This window comes from Trachurus japonicus, chromosome 10 (genome assembly GCF_045865225.1).
Source record: "Trachurus japonicus isolate A0001 chromosome 10, Traja_1.0".
NCBI lineage: Eukaryota > Metazoa > Chordata > Actinopteri > Carangiformes > Carangidae > Trachurus > Trachurus japonicus.
Genome location: NC_140916.1, coordinates 26376948 through 26403501, shown reverse-complemented (window position 1 = coordinate 26403501; position 26554 = coordinate 26376948). Strand labels below are relative to the sequence as shown.

The window sequence follows — 26554 nt, the reverse complement described above, 5'->3', positions numbered from 1 at the left end:
CAACAGGGACTGGAGCTCTGATGAAGGACAGTTTCTGTTGCCACTGACTAAAACTGACTGATAATGTCATAGAGGTTGATGGAGGCCTTCTCATATATGGCAATAAATGAAGCTGTCTGCATATGCAGTGGTTCAGTTGCACGTCACTTGCATTATCTCTCTATCTATCTCTATCTAATGCTAATTTGTGGTGAAAATGGCTATTTCAGCCTTCTTATTTTGACAAAATGCATCAAATTTAGGTAGTTCTCAAACACACCATACTGCAGCTCATCTATTAATCTATTAAACTATTCAGTGTATACTATAAATAATGGGTTAATGAAATCAAAACTCTCTGTGTACTGCTATGGGGAAAATGTGAGCTGGCTCTTCAAAGGTTGAACAAGAACACAATCAATAATCAATACAGCAATAACTAACAGTAATGTATTTATTTATTTCACAAGAACTTGGACACAACAGACACAACTTAAGGTAAGTTTGATAAATTTGGCTCTTTTCCCACCTGAACAAATAAAGCAGCAATATAAAGCTCTTTCTTTTATACGAGGTCAGAACTCATCATGATCAGACATTTTAAACCCTCTGATACAAATAAAAACGGGCATTAAAGCAGGATTACAGTAGTCAAAAAAATAGGTCAAAGTACAAAAATATCTTAACATGCTTCGCTTGATCATCTGTACATTGTTCATTTGCAGTATTGGAGTGCACCTACAGAAATGTGTACTACGCTATTACAGTCAGCAGTTCTAATACTAGTTGTACAGTTAAAATGGCACAAATATTCAAAAAGTCAGTTGGTAATCTGCTTCTTTAAGCAGCAGAGTGCTTGTGTTCACATGCTCTCGTCTGCTGGTTCACTAGTGGACAGTTGATTCCCTTTAGTAAAAAATTTGGTTTGGTCATAACAAATCTGGCGCTGAAGTTTTGTAGGCAGGAATGTTTAAAGGTCCCCCTCTTTTTCCACATTGTGTAGAGTCAATATTATGTGGTACAATGCATTAAGTTGAAATACCCCAGTGTGGATCATAAGGTCCCAATCAGCCACAAGTGATCCCTGGTTATTGTTGTGTAATTACACCAAAAAGCCCACTGAGGTCAGTGTGGTGTACAGAGTGAGTTCAGTTGATGACATGTCCTGAAACACAGCTATGCTGCCATTTGGACAGACAATAACCACTGCTTGTCTCCCAGGCCAGACTGAAATCTTAAACACAGGTTGCCTATGAGTAGCAGTGACCATAAGGTGCCACAGCATTCACAACAGCTGGTCGACAAAATTATCAAAAACATTTGATGGAAAAACTGCTACAAAGATGAGTCACTCTCTTGGTGACAGCTTACGTTCTGCACACACACATACATCTTGAATCTGCTGTCTTTATCCCTGCCTGTTTACATCCATTTGTTTTGCCATCTTGTCTCACTGTTTGATTCTCTCATTAACTAATTGAACAGCTTTGAAGATCATTGCAGCTACCATGATGTTTTGGTCTCTTAAATGCTCTATGACATCGCTCTTGTTACTTTAGAAATGTTTCCTGTTTGTGTCTTTTCTAGTCTGGAATAAATCCGTTATGATCCACTGTTGTTTCCCTTTTTCTTGAGGTTTTTACACAGTGAAGCCAACTGCCTAATGAATATATCAGGTGTAAGGAAGACCATAAGGATAATACTCAGCTTTGCAGTTACTTTCTGGATTTGATTCACTGAAGTAAGAAGTAAAAAATAGTCATCTACAGCAACTAGATCTAACTAGATCTAACTAGAGTGTATGTGGCAGTGGGGAGAGTCTGCCACATGACATGCAAACAAAAGTGCAAATAAGCTGTGTAACCCTACGTTAACAGTGGAGTTACTTGGGTGATGTAAAGGTGGTGTTTGCTCAGTGGCTGTGAAGCTGCTGCAGCTTCACCACATGCTACATTTACTCAAGCAGCAGAGTAGGCAGCCTCATCGGAGTCAGGGTCCCTGGTGCTGTCCTCGCTGACGGGTGAACGACAGCTCAGGTCTGCGATCCCCGACTCCTGGTCGCTGCCGTTAGAGAGGTTGGTTTCAGACGTTTGGTTCAGGTCTTGTGGTGAGAAGATCAGGCTGCCGTCCAGTGCTTTTGGCTGACAGGGGCTGCTGGTGATGAAGCCCCCCCCGGTGTAGTCCTGAGGGGTGTTGGCCACAATGAGGTCGCTGCCGAGAGCCCACGCCGTGGGACTCTTATCGAAGGCGGTCCCTCTCTGGGTGACGCTCCATTCCTGCTCCTGCTCCTGCTCCAGCTCAGCGATTTTCTATTGATAATGTAAAACATGGAGAACACAGTCAGGCCAGGAAAACACCAAAGCAGCATTTCTTTCCTCATGAGAGATGACTTGGTGTTTGAGCTCAGTGAAGTGCCATACCTGCTTGTGTGAGGCCAGCTGCTCCTCCAGCTGTTGCGTCTCCTCCTGGATGGCCCTCAGGTAATCGTCTATAGACTGGCGTGGATGCATCCCTCGGTCAAATCGGTTGTACAGGCCTTTCCAAAATCTACACCAAAGCAAGTTAATCTGTGAAATTAACCCTCATTTCATCCCTCTGCCTTCCCGCACAGTAATTGAACTTTCAGACAACAGAGGCCAAGTATTAACTGAGAGCTGTATTTCCATTTTCAACATGTGATGTTGATTGATGATGATGTGATGATTTCAGAGCTGCATTAGCTGCCACTGGCGACCACTTACTTAAAGCAGTAGGGGGCAGTAGACGGCCGCAGTAGCCCCTGAGTCTGGCTGTGGTTTGGCCTGTACAGTGGGTTGATGTAGTCTGCACGGTTCGTCCATAGGTAACTCCACAGAGAGTGAGTCTTCTCTCGCACTCTGTCAAATGGCAGATAAAAGACAGTATAATCCCTCTTTTTCTAGCATAGAGTTGTTCCAACTTGTACAAGCCCAGTGATGTAATAAACCACTGGGTGTCACCTCTGCTCAGTCGTCAGTCTCCTCTCAGACCAGAAGTCTGCACTGTGAAAAGGAAAAAGAAACTGATGGTAGCAGCAGCAGCTTTAAATCTCACCCCAGCTCTGTCCTCTCCCGCTGGTTGTTGCCAATGAAGTTGCCATACTGGCAGGAGTAGATGTGGCTGTGAATGGTGATGAGGAACCGCTCATTGAACTCGAAGGCACAGGGGAACTGCTCCATCAGCTGCCACACACACTCCAGGAACTGATCAATGATGGGAGAAACCTCCTTGGGATCTCCGACCAGGTGGTTGCATCTGGAGAGGAGGCGCGGGTACAGTTACACCAAAACAAAACCAATCCCAATCACAGAGGCCTTGGAAGTCATGTTTAGAGTCAAACCTGTGTGTGAACTTGTGTCCAAACGAGACCCAGTCTCTCTCGATGAGAACCTAAGTGAAAAAACAACACAAAACTCAGTCCATGCTCATGCTCATGTTCATGTTAAAATCCAGCAGATCATGATTAAAGGTTCAGACAAAGTGCACAACCAATCCCTGCAGAATGGCTGAACCTCTTCATCCTCTGTGTGGGGTCATTTTCCTCTGACTTCAGGGGCAGTTCCCAAAAGCAGGCCACTCTATTACATTCATTTTCCACAGTGGCTCCTTCTGGATTCTAAGTTAGTCCGTCTGATCAAAGAGTCGAGCCTCATGAGCCCAGCAATGACTGCACTCCGCTAGGGCCAGAATAGACTACATATGATGATGCAGTGCACCAGTGGGTTATGTGACATTGACTGCCCTACTTCTAAGATGCAATCTCACACGTAAATGCAAAGATTCAGCATGTACCATGAGTCCTCGGAGGGTCCTGTAGTGGGGATCCAGCAGCACACAGGCCACTGAGCACACCTGGGCCGTACGGTCCCAACCGTCTGAACAGTGAACCAGGACACTGACCCCCTCCTCTGCAACAGCCTGCGCACACACACACACACAAATATAGTCTGAGCAGTGCCAGAGCACATTCAGAGTGCTGAGAGTAAATAATGGCTAGAAAACAAAATAAAAAGCAAACATGAAAATATCATCAATCATGTGTGTCAGACGGGGCAGAAAGTCCCATTGATTGCTCTCTGTGGATTTTCTAGTGGCAACAAAATGTTAGTTTTTGTTGCCAAAAATGGGAGTAAAGCAGGTCTTTTAAAACTCTTTAACTTACTGCAAAAAAATTGTGAAGTATTTTGCCTCTATGATGGTTTGTAATTTACCGTCAGCACTTTATCATAACAGACGTTCTGAAAAAATGATCCATGTAGTAGATGCATTAGAAGAATTGATTAAAATTGATTTGCCAGTTTTCCTTTCTCAGGCTTTGACACACAAACCCCTCGAGGCCAAAACAGAGTTACTCTGGTTTTTGTGCACCATTGGTACAACACAGCAGCAACATGCTCACGAGTGAGATCCCAGCGTGTGGATTAACACACATACGAAGTGAGACGAGTCCTGCTGCTCGGTTTCATGCTGTTCCACTGATCAACAGTTGGAGGCAGTGCACACGGCAACCCACCAATTAAGACAAGAAAGTGTGTCGGCAAGAAAATGTGGATGGTAATAAATTTGCTTCCAAGCAAATCTATCTGCACTAGTTATACTAGTCAGAAAAACATGCTTGAGTGAATAATGCAACAACTCAAACTGGTCTGGACTTTCTGCTGCTGATGTCTAGGGAACTAGAGATGTTTTACCTGTGGTATAGTATATTGTGTTGATTGTTGGTGATTGCTGCCTGGTGTTTCCATTTTGTCTCGTTGCAAATAGAAGGATCACTTGGTTCTGGTATTTCGTCAGGAATTAAAAGCCCTATGATAAATGTCAGTACCTAGAGTTTCTATTGGACTGAACAGTTCCTGACTGGTGAACCGACTGACCCCAACATCATCCTTTTACCAGCTCAGGTATGTGATCTGTTGAGCCTAAGAGAAAGTAGCAGCCAAAAAGCGCCTAATTGCAGGATAACTCAAAGTGGCAGTTCTTTGGCAAGAGAAGAATTATATTTCTTATAATTGACTAAGTACAGTTAAAATAATTTTTCTGCACACACAGACGATATGTGCATCACACACAACTTGCAGGATACGACACACACACACACACACACACACATCTAAGCTAATATTGAGTGCAGCAGTGAAGCAGACAGCGGGGATTAACCTCCAGACTGACCTTGGCGATGAAGATGCCTGCATCCAAAACAGCTTTGATGTGCTTGAGCCAGCCTGAGCTCTCCAGACCCTCCAGGAAGTCGGACATGGAGGGGGAACGCAGCTCGCACACTGTAACCACAACACAGCTGTCTCACTGGCAGGAAACATGCAGCATACCTGATTGTTGGCCTTTATTAAAGCTCACATTCACTTCAGGTCATAAACACAACATCCACAACAGTGAATTTGTGGGGGAGTCTGCACATGGCATGGGAAAATATGGGTCAGGCGAGTATATTTTCTTTTTTCTTTTTCCACCAAACCGAGTTCCTTCAGCTTCTCATGTGATGATTCATTTGGACCCCAGTCGTTGTTTGGTGACATTAGCATCCACCACTTTGGTTCAGGCTCACAGCTATTGCGTGGACTAACATGAAATTCGGTAGAAACTTTCATGGTCCCTAGAGGATGAATCATAATTTATCATCTTCCTGTTAACCCAAAGGTTGAATTTTTTTTTCAGCGCACTGCTAGCTAGCATGTTAGCATGCTAACACACTAAAGTGAGATGGTATATAATATTTATCAGGATACATTACGCCTGCTTAGATCAGCACATTAGCATCAATGCTAGCCTTAACTAACAATGCAAAAGCTGTATTGTGACTATAAGCTTAGTTTTGGTATTGTGTTCCTTAAAATATGAATGCCAGACAATCAAAACACTACCACACAGACAATTAGACCCAGATCCATTTCTGTATGTTCAGACTTCCTGCATTGTGTTTGTTTTTCTTGCAAATCAGCATCTGAAATTTATTTTTCCTTCTTCAGGGTTCAACATAAATATTTGCGAGTTCCCTGAGAGGCAGAGTGACATGAACCGGCTTCTCCACGGCCGAGGACAATTTATCGCATTAACACTCATCAACTCAGACACGTTGAGGTTTCTGTATGTAAACGTGCAACATCCACACCCGTTAAGCTGCCGACTGTGGTGACAAAGTGTTTTTTTTTTTCCGCTGACAGTACATCAGCTTGCCAACCTATAAAAGTGCAGTGAGGCCACTGACAGGAGAGCGAGCAGGTGAACAGGTTTATTCAGCTTTTGGTTTTGTAACACTTGGTGCGCTTCCACTTAAAGAGATGTTTGAGCTCATGTTGACAGGCGGGGGGTCTTCTAAATCTTATTGAAGTGTACAGTCGGGTAGGGAGAGTCAGGCGAGCTCTGAAGGGCAGGCACTGTCTCCAGCATTTAAAGACTTCCCTTGTGCTGCCAGAGGGCAAAGAGTTATCACAACTAAGAACAGCTATAACTTTTAAGACTTGAAATCACATCATTCTCACGCCCTCTGTCTCTCTTTGGGGGATAAGGTCCTGGATTGTCCACTCTGGGAAACCAAAATAGCTCTGAAATAAAATCCAGATGGATTCAAAGTCTTCCTAGGAGCACCCCTGCACAATACCCAGAAATTCTCCTGTGGGCTCATTTGAGGTCTGATTGCAGCACAGTCCAGTCTGCATGAGTGCACATGAAAGCCACAGGGGGTAGCATGGGGTCCCGCTCGGCTTTAGTTATGAAACAAGCAGCAAATTTAAACAGACAACGCCAGAAAATATGCATTTTCTGTCATGGCATTAAACACACTGGTTTGGCTGCAGGCCGTTTCTATGAAAAATCGACAGTCAGCATGAGAGGACATGATACTTGCCTTCTAGCATTTTCTGCTGGCTGTTTCTCATGACGTGGATGTTCTCGATGCCGATGAACTGAAATTTAATGTTGGAGTAGTTGTCCTCGTTTTCATAGCCTTTTCCTGCAGCTCGGTTTGCGATTGCATTCAGCTACAAAAACATGTGACTGTCAGTTAAAAGTGTTTCAGGAGCAAAACAATACAATGTTACCATGTGCATTATATAATATCGATCACTGGTTCAGCTTGTACAGAGCCAGGATGTTTTCAAGACTGTTGTGCTGCTGTGAGCACATCCAGCTGGCAAGACGCAGCATGAAAATGAAGCCCACCTGAACATACAGCACAGAACTGAAAGGATTGTATTTTCGCAGGCCGTTCCTTAGGCACAAAGGGCTCACCTTAGGCCTGGTGTCCACCACATACATGAAGTCGCTGCGGGGATTGGACCTCAAGATGGCCTCCAGCATCTGTTCATCCTCCAGGCAGCGAGCGCTGAAACCTGACAGGGGCTGGCTGCTGCGGCAGATGGCAGCCTGGGAGGAGGCGAGAGGCGCTAAGGTTTAACGTTCACACATCTGACAGTTCATTTTCAAGTCAATCATTATTCTGTGGGACATTCAGATCATACAATTAATTTGTCATATGAGAATCACAGTGCCTCTTCTGTTCCCCTGCATGTTCAATCTAAATTAATCAGCAACACAATGTCTCATATCTCCATTTAAGAGCCATGAGGGAAAGGGCCAGAGGTTGTTGTGCGATTCTCCCTTCAGGCTCATGAACCAGAGTGGAGGCCTTTTGTACGAACTGATATCCACACGCAGGACCATCAACCCTGGGAATCTGACCTTGCACACATAAAGCACTCCCAACTGTCCAGTCAGGGATTAAAAAGGATGAGTTATAGATAATTCAGGCTTATTCATGATTCAAATTTATGGCTTAAAAAACAAAACAAAGTTGGAGCTGAATTGTGGGGACAGAGCAGAACAGACATCTCGCTTCATCATCTCCTAATAAATGGACTCATATTGTTATTTACCTCTGTTAGCAGAGGCACAGTATTAAAGACGACCCCTTAACCCACATGGTCACTGAGTCAGTTTCAGCTGCTGAGGCACAGAACCAGTGACCTGATGTGAACCTAAGTATATTTGGAGAAACAAATTTAGTAACAATGTTGTGAAATATAATTTATCCTACACCTGAGACAGATTACTCTCATGCCATACGACATTAGAAACCAGACTCAGAGTCTGTCGCTCCTTCTGTACCGTCAGAGCCTCATCAGCTTGATTTATTTCAGGATTAATGTATACATCAAATGTACAGACGCGAAATGGAGCTCACCCACGCTCCCTTTACGTCAACAGTCTCTGCCCAAATACTTCCATGCATCATTTACATTGGCATGGATGTTGAGCAATAAATCCACTAGAGTGAAAGTTCCTGACAACAAACATGTTGACAGAGGTGGACGACGTCATGATCGACCTCTTCCAGTGGCAAAAATGGAGACAGCAGTGGCCTGTGAGTTCCATCATTTCATTTTGCCCTTACGCTTTCCGTTCTGTTAAGGATTTCTTTCAAGAAACAAATGCAAAGTACAGATGAAAGTTCTTCCATCGCTAACATTGGGCATACGTTAGTCACAACTGGCTTCAGGCAGCACCACTAACTCAACGGCACTGACAATATGTTCACTTAAGTGGTGGTTTGTGACTTTCAAAATTCACTTGCACTTTTTGGCTGCTTGAAGAGGAATGGTCGCCATGAGCGTCACAAGTCATGTCAGCAAATTCAAAGCTGGCCAGACTTACTGAGCACAAATGAACAATTGCGTCACGATAATCATTCCTGTTCAGGGTCAGTGTACTGCTGTGACGCTCAACGCTCCTGTGATGCTGGTTACTGAAGGAAGCATGTTAAAAATAAAGTGGTCAACTTACATGGTTTTCTTTGGAGTAGTAGGACAGAGTGGGAAATCTGCCTCTGCTTCGAAATTTGGAGCTCCCCATGATGACTGGAGGTGTGGCAGACTCAGGTACAAAGAGGTCAGCCGGGTAAGTGTCACTCACCTTTAGATAAACATTACAAAATAAGTTGCAAACGCAACCGTGAGGCCCATATTAGGAATGAGAACGTACGAGTGGTCGTAAATGTCGGCTCACTGACCTTGTAGTGTCGGTTGATGGGGGAGAGTTTCCAGAGGGAGTTTGGGAGTCCCATTCGGCTGTAATCAGCCTTGAGGTCCAAGAATTCCCATTCCTGACGTCTCTCCTCCTCAGCCACGTTGGGCTTGTAGGAGAAGCAATACAGCTCCGTGTAACTCTCTGCAAGGCACGGCACTGGTTCATCAGCAAGACCTCAAAACTGTAACTCACTCATGTGTATTTACATTGGCATGGAATTTTGAGGCTTACACTGATATTGAATAAGTGTACAGAGTATCATTAATCTTCTGCAGATTATCTCAATAGAAAGACTATAATGACGACCCTCGTGTTCATCAGCTGGGCTCAGATGCAAACTACATGTGGAAAAACATGACTACCTCAATCTTTTGCTGCCATCACAGCACAGCTCACCTGGCTGGGAGAGGCGCTGCAGGGACAGGTGAACATCCTGGCATTCCCGCTCTCGAGGAATGAGGAAGTTAAGAACCTGGAAGTTCTTACAGTGGATGAGCAGAGAACATCCTGAGGCCGAGGCAGCTTGTTTCTCCACACTGGACACCAAACTGTGAAGCACCTGGGACATATGGGGAGACGAATGACTGTCTGTAGTCATCCTGTAGTGTGATTTATCACGCTGGCAACATGCTTGGATGCACTTTGTGATTGACTGAATAAACACACTGACTTGTCCTCTCCTCAGCAGATGCCTACCCATGTTTCATTGCGCACTCCAGCCTCATTCTCCACAAAGATGGTGTGTGTGGCTGTCAGGTAGAGGATGCCCACCCTGCTCCTCCTGGTAGACACTCTGTCCAGCAGCCGGACACTCTCCACCTGCAGGAGGAAGGTGAAGGAGCACCATCAAACACCCTCAATCCTCAGCACATGAGCAGCTCCAGCACACAAACACACACACACACACACGTAGCCGTCAGACAGAGATAACACTGATAACGCACAGCTGCCTACGTGGCCGACTCAGCAGCACACGCCCTTTACATCAAACCTGTGCGTGTTGTTTTGTTTATTTTCTCCATGACAAACCTCGCGTTCATTGTGAGCAGCACACATGGCGGGCTGTGTTTACGTATCACTGAGGTTTTGTTGCGGACATTGCTGCTGGTGGTGATGGCTGCATCGAGCTCCGCCGTTACCTTCGGTAGTCGGATGTGCTCCATCAGCGGCAGAGAGACGAGCCGCCGACGAGGCCTCCTGCGACCACTGCGCCTTCAACCTCGGGACCACCTACAGTAGCTACCTACCACCTGCTACTGGGACCGGGACCGCATGAGAGCAGCGGCGTGTCGGAGGTTTCACGGGGCTCAGGTCGTTCAGGTAGACGCTGCCATAACGCTGCTCCTTCCTGAGCCGTGCTGGCGGGAGGGAGGGAGGGGCTCCTCCGGGTCCTAAAGCCCGCCCCGTACCGAGCCCTGGCCGGTGACAGACAGGGGGCATTTCAGGCTGCTGTCCACATGGGGCCCCCTGCTCACCTCAACTGTCCTCATGCCATATAACAGAAAACGCGTCGTAACACATCTTCACATGAAGTAGTTTATTGGTAGAATGTCATTTTAAAACCAGAAAGAAAGGAACAACATTATTTTCACAGAAACGATAGGCTAGTTGGCTACTTCCATCATAGCTCTGGTTTTAAATCACACAATCAGCTGAACACCTGCCAGGTGAGTTAAAGCCATAGACTGTAAAGAATGGACCGTGACGTCACCCATTGGTTTTGGTGAGTCTGTTTTGTGCCCAAGGGGGCAGTTGTCGGTCTGAGAAGTGAAGCTCACTTTCGCGTTCAAAAAACTGCAATCCCCTCGAATTCCTCTGGGGGCTGGTGTCAGAAGGGAGCATTCCCCATACACCCCCATGTTAAAATCGCCGACTTTACATCCTCAGTAAACATGTTAAAAGCCTGGTGTCAGAACGTTTTTTCGTCTCAATCGATAGTTTCTACCCCCGCACACACTCTGAGGGGGGTGAATTTTTTTTTAACTCTACATTATACTGTTATAAGGTTAAATAGTTGACCAATTAGGGCGCGGAAACGTTGAGTGACAGGTCCGAGCAGCTCCGTGGACAGCTGCTTCGAGGCCAGTGGGCGGGTTCTCGGCCGGCCAATCCAATATGGCGCTGTTCAGGCCGCCATATTTGAGTCACAAAAACGACTCCCCAAAATGGGTGACGTCACGGACGCTACGTCCATTCTTTTTACAGTCTATGTTTGTGCCGCTACTACGGGGGTTTGAACCGCGCCATGTTGGATTCTACTTGCCATATTTGGAGCGGTGCGGCCGTTAGCCGGCCGAGAACCCGCCCACTGGCCTCGAAGCAGCGGTCTCCGGACCTGTCACTCAACGTTTCCGCGCCCTAATTGGCCAGAATTTTAAACCTAATAACAGTAAAACGGTAGAGTTAAAAAAAATTCACCCCCCTCAGAGTGTGTGCGGGGGTAGAAACTATCGGTTGAGACCAAAGCTTTTAACATGTTTATTGAGGACGTAAAGTCGGCTATTTTAACATGGGGGTCTATGGAGAATGCTCCCTTCTGGTACCAGCCCCCAGAGGAAGCCGGGGTGATTGCAGTTTTTTGAACGCGGAAGTGAGCTTCACTTCTCAGACCGACAACTGCCCCCTTGGTTAAAGCAGAAGTAAGCGATCCAGTCGTTTTGGCTTCCTGTCAGCCGATGGAGTTAGCAGTCCCCGCCCTCGTCCCTACGTCACCACATTCACGCGGATCCCTTGGCTGCACCTTTTTTTACAGTCTATGGGCTGCACACACAGAGAGGACCGCCCCTTTATGCCGTTCTCTCTCCTCATTGGATAAAGGTTGTAGGATACAAGGAAAGTTTCCTCCTCGGCTTACAGCAGAGCAGAGTGACTGACAGACCCGTGTTTCGGACCAAACACTCTGTGATTGCTGTCGGAAGACAAACATTCCGCTTACTTCTGCTTTATTAGCAGCCAAGCTTAGCTTTCACCTCCAGGCTGATAAATGAAGCTAGCCACTGCACTCCTTAAAGTGACCCTTTTTGTACATGAATTTGGTTGACTCTGATATTAGGCTATTGACAGTGGAGCAGCTCACTCTGAGCTACTGTCATAAACCTGTGGGTGATGTCCATCCATCCTACAGTTGCCATTTTTTGTAGACGGGAAGACTAGGCCTACTTTTAAAAGTTTCACGATTGATTTCTCTAGTCGACGTAGCTCACTGTAAACATGGTTCAAATCTTCTCATGAAGTGTAGGCTATAGGCTACATGTAGAGGCCTGTTAGAAAACCTATGTCTGGTTAAACAAGTATGGTGGTTTGAATTTTTTCTGGCTGGATAGAATATGCTAATGAGAATAATTAATAGTGAAACAGGAGTCAACATGAGAGAGTCAGGAGGGGATAGGTCTTCACTGGCAACATAAGTGGGAACACCTGTGTGGGAGTAGCAGAGTGGAACCTGGTACTATAGCCACAGATGTTCAGGGCAGTGTCACGAAGCAGGCCAGCAGAGTTTAAAATGTTATTTATGGGCTATGTTTATGGAATACAGTGTTTTACATTCTGGCACTGAGCACAAACTATCTGTAGTTTGTTTCGGTGATTGTTTCACTGTTAAACAGAGCATGAGGCTATTTTGAGAAGCTCCCTTGTGTAAACACAGATGACTCCCATGTGATTTTAAATTGGATGTGTGCACATTTTAGGCTGCAGACCCCCAGTGAAATGTTTCCGTTTGTGAAGTTCTTCTGTCATCCTCATAGTTTTGGCAAGTCATACCAAATTTTCAAAGGTATATTCCAAGTATTTTGTGTACCACTGAGCAGTGCAGCCATCTGCTGCAGGACAGTAGACAGAAAAAAACAATAAAAGTGGTTAGTTAAACTAAGCAGAAGTGATTGACTTACTGACGCGTGGCAGCCCTGTTGCATGCCCTCTCCTACTGGGCTGCATTCATGCATGAAGAAACCAAAAAGGCCTTATTGTCTAATGGTTATAAAAAAAAAATCCCAAAACAGTTCCGATATCATGCACATCAAATAACTACTACTGCCGGGATGACAAATCATATTACATGCATATACTAATATGGTGACCTACTGTATAATGGCTGAACTGAGATTTGTTCATGATAGGGTAGTGTTTTATCACCGTCTGTCTGGAGTAATTTCCTCATTTTGAAAGGCCAAAAAAATGATGCCAAATGAGGTTAACAGTACAAAAAGGAAGTTTGAAACCAAATATTTATCTAGCATCATATACCTGCATTATCCCCTGTGCATGTCAGCCAGTTTTACTGTAACACACGTTTTATCATACTCAGTGTGGAATTCCGTTTTGGAAGAGTCCGTGTGTCTCGAGGGACTTTGGGAATAAAGTCAGCCTGAGGCCACAATTAACCCAGAGTCCGCAAGATTCTTGGAAATCACAGATCATATATAAAGGAATGTGTTTCTGTTGCCAGATGTGTTGAAATGAAAGATAGGACTAGACAGTATGCTAAATCCAAGAATAAAAGCACTCATCCTCTCAAACATTTGACCAGTGTAGTTTCCACAAAGGTCATTGTATTGTGTGACATTTACATTTTTGCAAATGTAGCAGACTTTTTTTCCAGAGTCAGACCCACCACACAAAAACCTTATAAAGTACGGGCAAGTACTGTACTGTGCAAGGGTTGTACCTTAACTAGAGACAGGAAATCACTTTCTGAAGTACAGGGAGGTGGGGTCTTATCCAACAACGATTAATACATCCGCAAATAATGCTTCATCCTCCTACCTAATAAAAAGAGTATTAAGTCAAGCTAAGACCAGGTGATACCTTCAGGCCTCAGTCCCCAGACTGTTCTTAGAATGTAATATGTAGAGGTTTTGTACCATTACACTAAATAAACCATGGCTCTTACCTGCCTCCTGAACATGAAACGTATACGGTCTTATACTTTTTAGTTTCACAACACGATAAAGTTGATATAGGTTATATATATACATACATATAGACAAACTGCTTTTATTTGCATTTAATGCTGCTTTAGTTGCCTATTCAATTTTTACTTAGTCTTTAGTAATAGTTGACAAAAGAGATTGATGATGCTGTTGTTCACTATCTGTCTTTTAGTGCATCCTAGGTGTCGTTCATCCAATACACTTTGGCCTGTTAGATTTTTGTCAAGTATCCTCCTTTCCCTGCTGTTTTTAATCTTGAGGTCACTCTCTCTCCGTCTTGATTCCACATGCAGCTGTTGTCCACCTTATCAGTAATTGTTCACTCTAACATTTCCTGGTGACACCAGTGTTAACTGGAGCGAGCAGTGCCGCTGTCTGCAAGACAAACACCACTCAATCTGTTGACCATATCCACGTTTTTGAAGCTAGGTCACTCAGCCATTGGAGGGCAAATGCATTCAATTGGCTTCACACAATTAGCGCAGGTCAACAATGAAATACGGTGAGCCAGTGACTCCTGTCCATCCTTTCCATGGTTACAGTGACGACGTGCATGTGAAGGTACTTAAAGCCCATTCCTAAAGCAAGTGATTTCGCCTCTCAAGAGTATAATATGGGATTATAAGAACAAAGTAAAAGTGTTACATTTAAAAAAAAAAAATTGCAATCTGTATTGCAGTAATATAATTTAAAAATGGCAGTTTATGTGAAAAATATACAGCAGCAAATTTTGTTTGATCCTAGTTATTACAGTAGTTGTTTGACATGATGTTTCAAACCTCATAAAAGTAACGAGCAAATTGACAGACTTGTGACACTTGTTACAACTTGACAGCAAAGATTACGATACAATCTAGTCTGAGAGGTTTTTTTTTTTTTTTTTTAAGTTTTGTACTACTCAGTCATTTGATGGGAGCTATTTTGTTTCCTCTAGTGAAAACGTGTGTGTGTGTGTGTGTGTGTGTGCGTGTGTATGTGTGTAAGACAAACAGCCAGCATTTACAATAGTGTCTCCAGTCAGACCACCATTAAGGAAAGCATTTGCTCTCCCATCAGCATGCAGGTCAGATAATCAGCCCCTGCAGCCAAGATTTGGTGGGCGATCGGCCATGATATTTGGCTGGCTGGCTGGCTGGACAGACAAACAGAGAGAAATGGCTGTTGTCGTGCTGTCAAGACTCTGGTCTGTGGGTTGGACGGTGTTTCCAGGGGCCAGCTGCCACCTTCCCACTGAGGTCTTAAGCTGGTTTGAGCTGGTCTTGGCAGAAACACTCTCTGCTGCATACTCAACCCCGGTTGTGATTCTCAGACAATGTGACTTTTCTTTTTTCCTCTGCTCAACAGCTCAAACTTGTGAGTACAGTTACTGTGGAGAGACCGCACTTCTGGTGGTGAAACGCATAACGCTGGCCTGGGTTATTGATTTTTGCAATGTCCATAGGTCCAGTAGCTCAGGGAACATTGAGCAATACCTGTCTTCCATTAGGGGGACTTAACCTCCCAGTACCGTAGCTCGTCCACCCTTCATTGACCAATCAGCACCCATGCTTTTAGCAGCACTCCTGTGGACTGCACTGGGTAAACACAAGTGTCTGCTTCAATGTTTGTCATTGCCAGTTGCCTAACCATTTATCAGCAGTAGGTAAGCATCTGGTGAGCTGGGATCTATTTGACCTGAGTGGGTATTAGAAGTCACAGATTTTACTGTCAAGATTTCTCTTCTCCCCTCTCTCCTCTGCTGCTGAGTGACTCCACATTTAGAGCTTATGGTGCAATGTTGACTCCACACAGTAATATTCCTGCAAACCTCAAGCGTGGAGGTGAAACACCACTACCCTATTTCCCTGGGGTCCCCTCCTCCCCTCTTGCCTCCCTCCCCAGGAGATGTCACTCCCCTGGCTGCGTGAGGCGGGACTGGAGCTCGATTCTAGGGGCAAGGAGAGGGCAGATCCTATGTAGAAACACTGGGGAGAGAGAGGGGAGGAGTTAAAACACTGCTCTGCTCACTGTACATGCCAGCATAGTCAATTAGTGCTGAGCAGACTGGTGAACCAGAGTTTCGAGGCTGCAGTTCATGGGGTCAGTAAATGTGATTTGACGTTTACCTGCGCTTCATGTGCAACCGACCTGCTGAGCGCGTTCCCTGCAGAGGCGAGCTGGGAGGAAAGTACTTCTGACAGCCTTCTTATTTCAGTTGTCTGAACTTGGACCAGTCATATCCACACTCATTCTAACAGGTAAGTGCATGGCATGCCTCTAATTCAACCGAAATAGCCTAATGTTAAATGTTGATACAGTAACTGTGCATAAATTTAGAACAACCAGTACAGAAACTTAATGGTCAGACTGTTGTTTGTGAACCTGAAGTTCTGCAGAGGAAATCAGCATGTTCAGTGTAAGACATGTGCTGCATGTTGCTCTCACTGTGAACGACTCATGACAAGTTTGGGATGATCATGCATATTCAGATTATACCTGACAACTGTTATTACTGCACTTTATATTGTAATTTTCCCCGCGCATTGGACTTTCACTCGTCAAACTCTGATTTGGGTCATTTAGGTCATCAGCTATCCTCTCAGAGACGCTGTTTCATGGTCCACATTGTGATGTTAATGAGCTGTCACATCCAAAACTCATTTCCCTTGCTGTACAAATTCTCACTGGAATGGAGATCATTGAATATTTGGACGGTCGTCAGTGTCAATTTACGGTCCTGATAATCAAAGTCTAGGTTCAAAGAAGGAGCCTTCACTTCAAAAGCAAGCTAGAAACTATTCAGTGGGGAGGTGGCATGCTTTATTCCTTTCATCATTTTGTATTTATGCAAAAATTTTAGACAGCATTCCTCACCAATCCTACAAATGAAAAGAGACACTCTTACATACAAGACAATGAAAACAAAGGACTTTTTAAATGTAATTAGGTAAGAGAGCTTTGGAATGTCTTTATTGTGCCATATTGGAGCATTCATGGTCTGCTTATGAATGCAGCCCTTTGAGTACTTAGATCTGCACCGTAACTCCAAACAATGGACTTTAATGGGGATACTTACTGTATGAACTTTACCACACTACGGCCCTTGGCGGCATTCCTAAATGCATGTAGCAGTTTGTAGGGTTAATATTGCTCTCAACAGCTCTAACCCCACCTTAGTTTCCCTCATATGTTATGCAACTGACTTTTCAGCAATTTTTTCAACAAGCTGCAAAAGCTGTGAAAGCAGGTGGAGCTAAATCAAACGCTGCGTACAAGGGGGGCTGATTTCACAATTCTTGCACCTGCTGTGTTAAAAGAGTGAAAAATGTTTATGCTCAAATAGAAACTAGTGGTGATGACTGGATGAGAGCTACGGCCTGATTTCTCTTCTCTCTCTTCCAATGTGATTACTATGTGACAGCACAGTCCACACATGACCCCAAAACTAAACTTTATAAAACTGATGTTTATATAGTAAAGTAGGTCAGCAGAACTTGTACAGGTATTTTCAGACCCCCCCCCCCCCCTCTCTCTCTCTCTCTCTCCCTGTCAGACAGCGTCAACATGCTGGAGCAGGTTCTGTCCTTTGGTCGCTCCTTGGTGCGGAGGAAAGTGGTTGACCTGAGCAACCTGGAGGACTCTAAGCTGTGCCGATGCCTGGGGACGGTCGACCTCATTGCACTGGGAGTGGGCAGCACTCTAGGCGCCGGTGTGTACGTGCTGGCTGGGGAGGTGGCCAAGGGAGACTCCGGCCCTAGCATCGTCATCTCCTTTCTTATTGCTGCCCTGGCCTCCGTCATGGCCGGCCTCTGTTATGCTGAGTTTGGGGCCCGCGTCCCCAAAACGGGCTCCGCTTACCTGTACAGTTATGTGACTGTAGGAGAGGTATGGGCCTTCATCACCGGTTGGAATCTAATTCTGTCATATGTGATTGGTGAGTCACTGAAAATCTCCATATACAGTAGATCAGACATTTGATGACTACGCTTTGTCTTCATGGCTGCTCTTTGTCCTCTCACAGGTACATCCTCAGTTGCCAGAGCTTGGAGTGGCACATTTGATGAAATGATAGGAGGACACATAGAGGTATTCTGCAAAACCTACTTCAGCATGAACGCTCCTGGTCTGGCTCAGTACCCTGACTTCTTCGCCGTCTGCCTGATTCTGCTGCTCTCTGGTAAGGCAGCGAATAAAGAATCATAACAGTCAGATTCAATATGAGGCTGTGTAGAAAAAAAAGGGAATTAGGCTTGGTACATTTTGTTTTAAACTGCTGAACTTCATGAGCCACAGCTGGCACAACCTAATAAAGAGATGGCAGGACGTTGTAGTGAAGTGAGTTGATAACAGGGCAGGGTACATGCAAGCTGGAGGCCAGGGTTTTGTGAGTCTACTGGGAGCTCACATTCACCCCCTTACTTTGTAAAAAAAAAATACCCTGATCATTTTGTCTTCAGCAGCTCCCTCTTTCCCACAGTTCATACGACTTCTCAGGCCACTAAGGCGCTCCACTGCAGCAGCAGGAGCTTTAGTATCATCAGAAGCCATTGATGAGTGAGAGTGCATTTTCATTTCTTATGGTCAGATTCACAACAGTGCTGGTTTCAGTCCAAGTTTACGACCTTGAGGCTAAAACTGAAAACTTTATCATGCGTCGAATCAATTGTCCTGCCAATATTATGATTGCATTAGGTCAGTATGACCCAGGAAGAATCCACCAGTGTTTATGTGACAGATGTAAAACTTATGTAATGCCTATTCATCAAAATAACATAATCTCCCTGTTTATGTGAAAACTGGAAGACAAATAATGGCTCGATTGTATCCCTCGTTTCATGTGGCCTGAAAGACCCCAAATCATTTTCAGGGACATTTATACATTTAAAATCAACTTAAATCCCCCTCCAGAGTGATCAGCAGGTCAAAACATTCTTTGGTGCATGAATAATTACATTGCAGCTGCTCTCATGCTAGCACACAAAACTAAGATGCTCACCATGGAGAGCGTCACACTTACAGCAGCATGTTATAGCGTTCTTGTTGCCTCTGTCCTTGTTCAGGGCTCCTGTCGTTCGGGGTGAAGGAGTCGGCCTGGGTCAATAAAGTCTTCACTTCCATTAACGTGCTCGTGCTCTTGTTCGTCATCATCTCCGGATTTGTCAAAGGAGACACATATAACTGGAAGATACCTGAAGAATCCCTCATAAATGTCACCATAGTCAGGAGGTATGACATGTACAGTGAAATGGTTCAGCTCTTCTGGTTTATTACACAGACGTTTATTTGCTAAATGTGTGTCAGAATCAAAAATGAATTGGTTTGCTTCCTCAAATGAGGCAGTAGGCAGCTCATACTTACACCTTTAGTCTATGTGTTGTTTTAAAGTCACAATTTGCATGTTTCAGGAACTTGTCAGTCACGGCTAATGTCAGCAGTGATTATGGGGTTGGAGGATTTATGCCCTACGGCTTCAGCGGGACCTTAGCTGGAGCTGCCACCTGCTTCTATGCTTTCGTTGGATTTGACTGCATTGCAACAACAGGTGAGCCTTTGATAGGTTGCGATTTTGTTTGATTTCAAATTTCCATAAACTAAATGTAAATAAATCTCTGTGTGTCTGTGTGTGAAAGGTGAGGAAGTGAAGAACCCCCAGAGAGCCATCCCCATCGGCATCGTGGTGTCGCTGACCGTGTGTTTCCTGGCGTACTTTGGCGTGTCCGCGGCGCTCACCCTCATGATGCCCTACTACCTGCTGGATGAGAAGAGCCCCCTGCCCATGGCTTTTGAATATGTAGGTTGGGGCCCTGCCAAGTATGTGGTCGCTGCGGGCTCGCTATGTGCCCTCTCCACCAGGTAACCAACTGTTTCAACATGAGATGCTTTTGTGGAACAAACTATCAATATTTATGGCAGATGAAGTTAGTGTTCTGTGAAGTTAGCAGAGTTTACGACTTAAATTTCTTCACATTGTTGTGCATGTTATAAATAATGGTAATAATGGTGAATGAGATCTGGTCAAAACTCTGACCATAAATCTCTGTCAGTGTCTTGTTATTGGATTGATTCCTGTTGCTTATCGGGGTGTGGTGGGTGCAGTGCTTTCCTGTTTTGAGATACCTGCATGTCCATATACTAATTAATTTATACGCAAGGTTTCCTAAGTAAGGTGGGCAAGGGTGTCTCAAAATGATATATTGGTGTGATGTAATTCTGTCTTTCTTTCCTGGAGGTTTCAGCCTCTTATCTGTTTTCTGTCAACAAACTCTGTTGGATGTTTATCACCAACTCATCCCATGATCTGATCTCATGTGGATATTATCAAATTGGACAGTTAATTAAATCAAATCAGCTAAATCTTAGATAAGCCATTGCTGAAGGTTAATGCTGTTTAGGGCCACTGGCAGATTTACGAAACGACCAGTTGCCATAATTTCTGCCGGTTGTCAAACTGCTTTTGTGCATTTGTTGTTTGTTCTGATGTTTTGAACTGAATGGGAAATGTAATGATTCAAGAGCTCGTGAATCATTTAAACAACCACAGGACTTTCCTTTCAAGCATGAAAAACAAACATCAGTCACATGTAATTATGCTCTCAGAGCACCTCCATTAATTTAAGATGGTACGAACAAGACAGATAGAGATGATGACACTGTAGGACCATAACAGACAGGAAAGAAAGACATTCATTGGTTTTAATCATGCTCTGAAGCTTTGATGATGTGACTGTAGGTGTGTGATTGTCTGTGTGTGTGTGTGTGTGTGTGTGTGTGTGTGTGTGTGTGTGTGTGTGTGTGTGAGTGTGTCTGTGTTTGGGGCTCTTGACTAACGTGTTGGCCTTGCATGTCTCTGCTGTCTCATGCAGTCTGCTGGGCTCCATTTTCCCTATGCCTCGTGTAATCTATGCTATGGCAGAGGATGGGGTGCTTTTCAAAGGCTTAGCCCGAATCAATCCTAAGACGAAGACCCCACTTATTGCCACTATGAGCTCCGGTGTAGTAGCAGGTGAGAGCCGGGGAGCGTCCAAGTGAGATCACTCCTGCTAAACTTTCTCCACCAATCAACTGTGAAAGATGTTGCCGGGACGCAGATGAATCTGTTGGTTCCTCTGCCTCCTAAATGTCTTGAACTTCAGTCATCCAAAAAATTTAACTGCTGTAAAAAAAACAACAAGAAAAAAAACAGAATTTAAGTTAAACATCTTGTTGGAGGTTTTCCCATCCCAACATGTTGTTCTTTCACAGTTGTATAGGTGTCATGTTTTCTTTCCCAGAATGCCCTCAACTTAACCATGAACCCTCTTCTCCCTAGCCTGTTGGGCTCCATGTTCCCTCTGCCGCGCATTCTCTTTGCCATGGCACGAGATGGTATTCTGTTCAAATTTATGTCCAAAGTGAGTAAGCGCCAGTCGCCTGTGGCTGCCACCATGGCGGCAGGTACCACTGCGGGTAAGCTCTCGAGACAAGGACTCGCCTCTCATGAGGGTGTATATCGTGGCCTTGTTTTGTCAGGTGGTGGTGACTGCATGTTGGTGATGGTGTTTCTAAAAGCATGTGACAAAACCATTAGTCCCCCCTCCCCTATTTGAATAATTTTCTTGTGCTCACCACTTCAGTCCACAAGTCCTTCTGGCCACTTCTGTTTTAAATGATAAAACTGAAGCAAAGGATCTCCACACACTTAGATCTATGCAATCTGACTTTTGATGCCTCCAGCACCCTAGCAAAGAACCAGCCGGGTGAAGCGGCAGCCCCTTTTTGCATACATTTTAAATGATAAAAAAAGATTGACTTAGTAACTACACATGCTTTGTAGTTGAGTAGCCATGTTAACAGCATGGCTCTGGGAATACAGGAATCTCATCAGTCTAGCCAGTATTGACCATATCCAGGGTATTTTACAAAATGCATCACTGATATACTGTGACTTCTCAGTGATTAGACTGTGACTGACATGTGACTTAGAGAGTTGTTATGTAATGCGTGTATTTAAAGTTTTTTGCTGGAATGCCATTTGGCTCTTTCACACTAATGGCATACTGTAGCATGACACTTTTTGTCTCACAGGAGTCTTAGCTGTGTTTTTCTTTTAACACAGTCATCTCACTTTCATGAAATTCAAACAATCTGGTCTTTGGAGACTGTTGTGGTGCTCATACAGTGTTAATAATGTCTACATTACTTCTAAAGCTTTCCTGCTCAGTGGGATCCAGGTGCACAGTACATGGTAACATCCTGCTCACTGTACTCAGGTGTCGGGGGCTAGAGGTCCTGCGGGGGTTGAATGACCTGCTGTAGTAGCTGGCTGCTGTGAACCCTGGGAGGGTACGGGCCATGTACTGAACACCTGACAGCAGTGTTCAGGGGAGCTTTTCTTTCGTATTCTTTGTTTTAACGTGATGTTGAGGGGAGCAGCGGACATACCACTGCTCTGTGTTTGAACTGCACCGCTGTGATCAGCTCCACACTGGAGTCTGGTGCTGAGATACAGCAGGGGGCAACTCCACAGTGTATCTCACATCAAACGACACATGGTATGGAGATGGTTACAGCTGTTGGATGCATTCAGTTCTATTGTGTCTTTGTGTCAAAACATTTCTGCATGACGTTTAATTTGCATCTGTTCATGTGTTTTTGTTGGATGGTGCAGTTTTTTTGCTTTATAATTGAAAAAGTATTATTGTTGCACTACTGTATGTGTGTGTAAATTAATGTTTTTATGTATTTTTAAACAACTTCTCTAGAAATCAGTATGTATTTCTTGTAAATCTCCTCTCAAAGGTGAACATGTTTGTGTTAATCTTGTTTTTCTACTTGCTGCAGCCATCATGGCTTTCCTGTTTGACCTCAAAGCCCTGGTTGACATGATGTCCATTGGGACGCTGCTGGCCTACTCGCTGGTTGCTGTGTGTGTACTGATTCTCAGGTGGGCACATTTATAGAAAATAACCAAAAATATCACTGAAGGCAGACTTCTTTTATTGTGAAAGTGCTTCGTTAACAGCTTTTCTACAAACCCACAGGTATGATTACTCAGTTTGCGAAACGTACTCTACCCCTCATGTTGTGGCATCACACCGGTGATGTAAGAGCTGTGAATGCTCCCATTGTGTGAACGTTAAGTGGCTGCTTGAGTGAACGAAGGTGTTTACTTAAGTTTCTGCACTTGCTAAACTCTGTACACCTCTGTTGGTCGCACCGAGGCGATTCATCACCACAGCCGCAGCAAACACCAACACTCTGTTCCTCCTCTGGTTTCAACCAGATTTATCAGCCTCGCCCATTTCATAAAGCACAAAACCACCCCCAGGCTATTTCACAGTGTATATAGATACTGTAGATAGACAGAGACTTATATAACCAGCGCTACTTATAGCCACTGAAAACACTGAACACTTTTCAGACTATGAAAGCAGCAACTTCTGACCCATTAACCTCTGCTGTCCTTCAGGTACCAGCCAGATGGAGCCATGGAGCGGCGTGCGGGGACCAATGAGCGGGATTACCTGTCCTCTGAAGAGGGCGAGTCAGACCTGACAGAGTCGGAGTCCCACCTCAACATGCTGAAGGGCGGCAGCTCCACCCTTCAGACTGTCCTGCACCCTCCTGTCCAGCCCTCGGATCATTCCTCCAGCGTGGTCAACATGTCCATCTGTGTGCTGGGTAGGCGGGGACAGATTAACAACCTTCTCATTTCTGCTCTTAGCCAGATTTTCTGATTGTCTAAAAAAAACCTGTTGTCCAACCACAGTGCTGGTGGTGTGTGTGATGAGCTATCTCACCACGTACCACATCGGCTCCATCCTCAGTATGAAAGTGTGGGTCCTGGCCGTGCTGACCCTGTGCCTCCTCATCTTCAGCGGCTGCGTCTTCATGGTCTGCAGGCAGCCGCAGACCAGCAAGAAGGTCTCCTTCATGGTGTGTATGAGTTCAATATGTCTGATGTAGCTCTGCATCATGAAATGAGGATATAACAGCTGAAGTTGCTGCGTGTTTGTCGTCATCACAGGTCCCTCTTCTGCCGTTTCTGCCCATTCTCAGTATATTTGTCAACATTTACCTCATGGTTCAGCTGAGTGGAGACACCTGGATACGTTTCTCTGTGTGGATGGCTGTGGGTGGGTGTTAGCTGCAGGTCCTAATGATTATGAAAAGCTATGACGGCTGTGATGTAACTTTTTTGTGTCTTTAGCTAATTTGACAGTGTGCTGAGAGTGTGCAGTGACCTCCTGTTGCTCTGTTGTGTCTCAGGCTTCCTGTCACTTCAGTTTTTGTGTTCAGTAAACAAACTAGACATTGCATGTTAAGTACTTTAGAAATGCTGGCAGATCCATGTTGTTTGGACAAAGCCGCGCTAGCTGTTTCTCCCTGCTTCTAGTCATTATGCTTTCATATGTAATGAACTGATCTGAAAATGTTTTCAATCTTTTTATTTAACTCTCAGAAAGAAAACAAATCACTCCCCACAACCTCCAACTATTCCTTTAATCGCCTGTGTGGGTTTTTTTTTTTTCAGGCTTCCTGATCTACTTTGGCTACGGCATGTGGCACAGTGTGGAGCGCCAGCGCCAGCTCCAGCTCCAGGGTCCTGTGAACAGCACTAAGGCCGCGAAGGAGAGCAGCAAGAGCAGCAGGGAGAAGCAGGTTGGCAAAGGTGCAGTAGGAAAAGACCAGGAGCGCTTCATCTTCCCAGAGAAAACCAGCCAGTGTTAAAGTTTACCAGCTCGTTCACAGACTCTGTGAGGCAACAGATGCATAAAAGCACACAGCAGCTCTGCCTTGATGCACCTGTACACACTGCTTCACCGTTGCGTGCCTCTGCCAGGGGCTCATTCGAGTCTGCATAGGCAAGCGTCAGTTTTCCTGTATCAGAGAGTCTCGTGACGTGGAGCCGCTCTGTCACTGTGACGCATCACGTAGGTCACATTGTACTTCATGGACAGCATGAGGGCAGTATTGAACGGACAGGTAACACTGAGCGATGTTCATTTCCTTTAACACTGAAGCAGTCGTAGCGAGACCGCAGCAAAGCTTTTTCTCTTTCAGTATGGACTTGACTTCTAATTACATGACACTCGTGTTGTCTTTTCTGTCAGTTATTACAGCCTTATCAAATTTGTACGGTTGGATTTTTAGTCTTTGAAAACTGTGCTATCATTTAATGGTCGGGGGATTTTACTAGATTTTGATCCATCAGTTATGTGTTAGTATTGTAGGTAATGGTAGTTTGTGGTAAAAGCACTTGTTGTTGTTTTCCTACATGAATGCATGAGGCAGAGAAAGGACCAGTGTTAGGTTAAAGATGTGTTGTCTAAACCTATTATTTTAGAGCTATTACTGTATGTGCATGATTGTTTCATTTGCATAACTGTGATCATTTTGACACTGTATAAAAATGATAAAGACACTGCCACATTTAGACCAATGTACAAAATGTCAAATAGTTTTACAGGCACTTAACATGTTGTGACTCGACTCCGTTTTTTGTGTCAGCGACCTGAACGTCAGCCAGATGCTGGTGGGAGGTTTCAGGCTTCTGTGGATGTTATGTAACATCTCGTATCTTTCTTAACTGCAGTTATTGAGTTCTCCATAGCTGTTGTGGTGGTTTTACTCAGCACATGTTTACTTCTCTGTTGTTGTTTTTGGTTGTATTGTACGTATGAACTGTTACAGTCGGACTTAGAAGATTGTTATTGAGGCAGAACTCTCCTGAAAAAGTATTTGTAGCTCATTAGTGTAGTAGATTGTGTTTTCATTTTGATACAGCTGCAGATTTGCTGATGATATAACGTCATGAAATGAAAAGTAGAGTACTTTTATACCTAACAAGAAGCACAGCAGTTAATTACAAGTGAAAGTATTATATAAGAAAATGTTCGTTTTGTCACATAAAGTAGATGTAATGGGCGTCCGTCCAGGTTTCTTCTCTTTGTGTTCAGTGTCTCACTTCAGTGACTGGAGTCTTGCTTCATAACCAGCCTGAAGAGACTATTTGTTCTGTACACTTCCCTCTGGGCTTTTAGGGGCCACCTGCATTTCTGAGCTACACCAGCTGTTCTATCTCTCTTCTCTGACACTGTTTCACACCTTCAGCTGAAATCCTTCACTTTTACAGACGTTAGATGCTGCAGCTGTAGGGCATGGGAACTCATCAATCAGGTTGATCGACACGTGCAGTGCTGTGGTTTGATAAATGTGGAACAAAGTCTGAGGCTGGTCTCAGTGGGAGTGAGGTGGGTATTCTACATACATGAGCCACCTACAGTAGAGTCATCCACCGATGTTACAGGATGAAGTGCATCGGTGTGACCATGATGTCAGTGATAAAGCTTCACTTGTTCCAGCTGTGCAGACAAAAACAATAAAAGTATTTTCCAAAAAGAATCTGTTTATTGATTTATGTCTTATTTCACCACCATGAGAGGTTAAATATAAATAATGAATATTTCAGAATCCATGGAACAGACTTTAGTGAATGTTACCTGGAAAGTTTTATACATAGTGCCACCATGTGGCCAAATAAAAAAAAGATTTTTTCCCCCCTCTTCTACCTAAATTTCTTAGGTACCATCATCATCATCATCATCAGCAGCATCATCATCCGGTAT

At 44.5% G+C, this 26554-nt stretch overlaps 2 protein-coding genes across 4 annotated transcripts; one reads left to right on the top strand and one right to left on the bottom strand.

The window, feature by feature from the left end:
• Nucleotides 1-609: 609 nt before the first annotated feature.
• Nucleotides 610-10405, bottom strand: mtmr7a (myotubularin related protein 7a). The gene is made up of 14 exons (XM_085788443.1): nt 10176-10405; nt 9733-9855; nt 9433-9595; nt 9020-9177; nt 8794-8922; nt 7243-7377; nt 6860-6992; nt 5167-5276; nt 3790-3915; nt 3338-3387; nt 3052-3252; nt 2721-2855; nt 2400-2526; nt 610-2288 (listed from the first exon to the last, which is right to left on the bottom strand). Exons 1-14 carry the CDS (start codon nt 10197-10199, stop codon nt 1938-1940), a joined length of 1965 nt encoding a protein of 654 aa, XP_085644569.1. The 5' UTR covers nt 10200-10405; the 3' UTR covers nt 610-1937.
• Nucleotides 10406-15968: 5563 nt separating this feature from the next.
• Nucleotides 15969-26330, top strand: slc7a2 (solute carrier family 7 member 2). 3 transcript variants are annotated; one of them, XM_085788436.1, is made up of 12 exons: nt 15969-16204; nt 17500-17880; nt 17968-18123; nt 19007-19172; nt 19352-19488; nt 19577-19799; nt 21256-21392; nt 22767-22869; nt 23395-23606; nt 23695-23861; nt 23953-24061; nt 24460-26330. In XM_085788436.1, exons 2-12 carry the CDS (start codon nt 17511-17513, stop codon nt 24654-24656), a joined length of 1977 nt encoding a protein of 658 aa, XP_085644562.1. In that variant the 5' UTR covers nt 15969-16204; nt 17500-17510; the 3' UTR covers nt 24657-26330. The 3 variants fall into 3 exon arrangements, with proteins under 3 accessions (XP_085644562.1, XP_085644559.1, XP_085644561.1); XM_085788433.1 differs by lacking the exon at nt 21256-21392 and adding an exon at nt 20810-20949; XM_085788435.1 differs by lacking the exon at nt 21256-21392 and adding an exon at nt 20810-20949 and having other exon boundaries at nt 15995-16204; nt 17504-17880.
• The last annotated feature ends 224 nt before the right edge of the window (nt 26331-26554 follow it).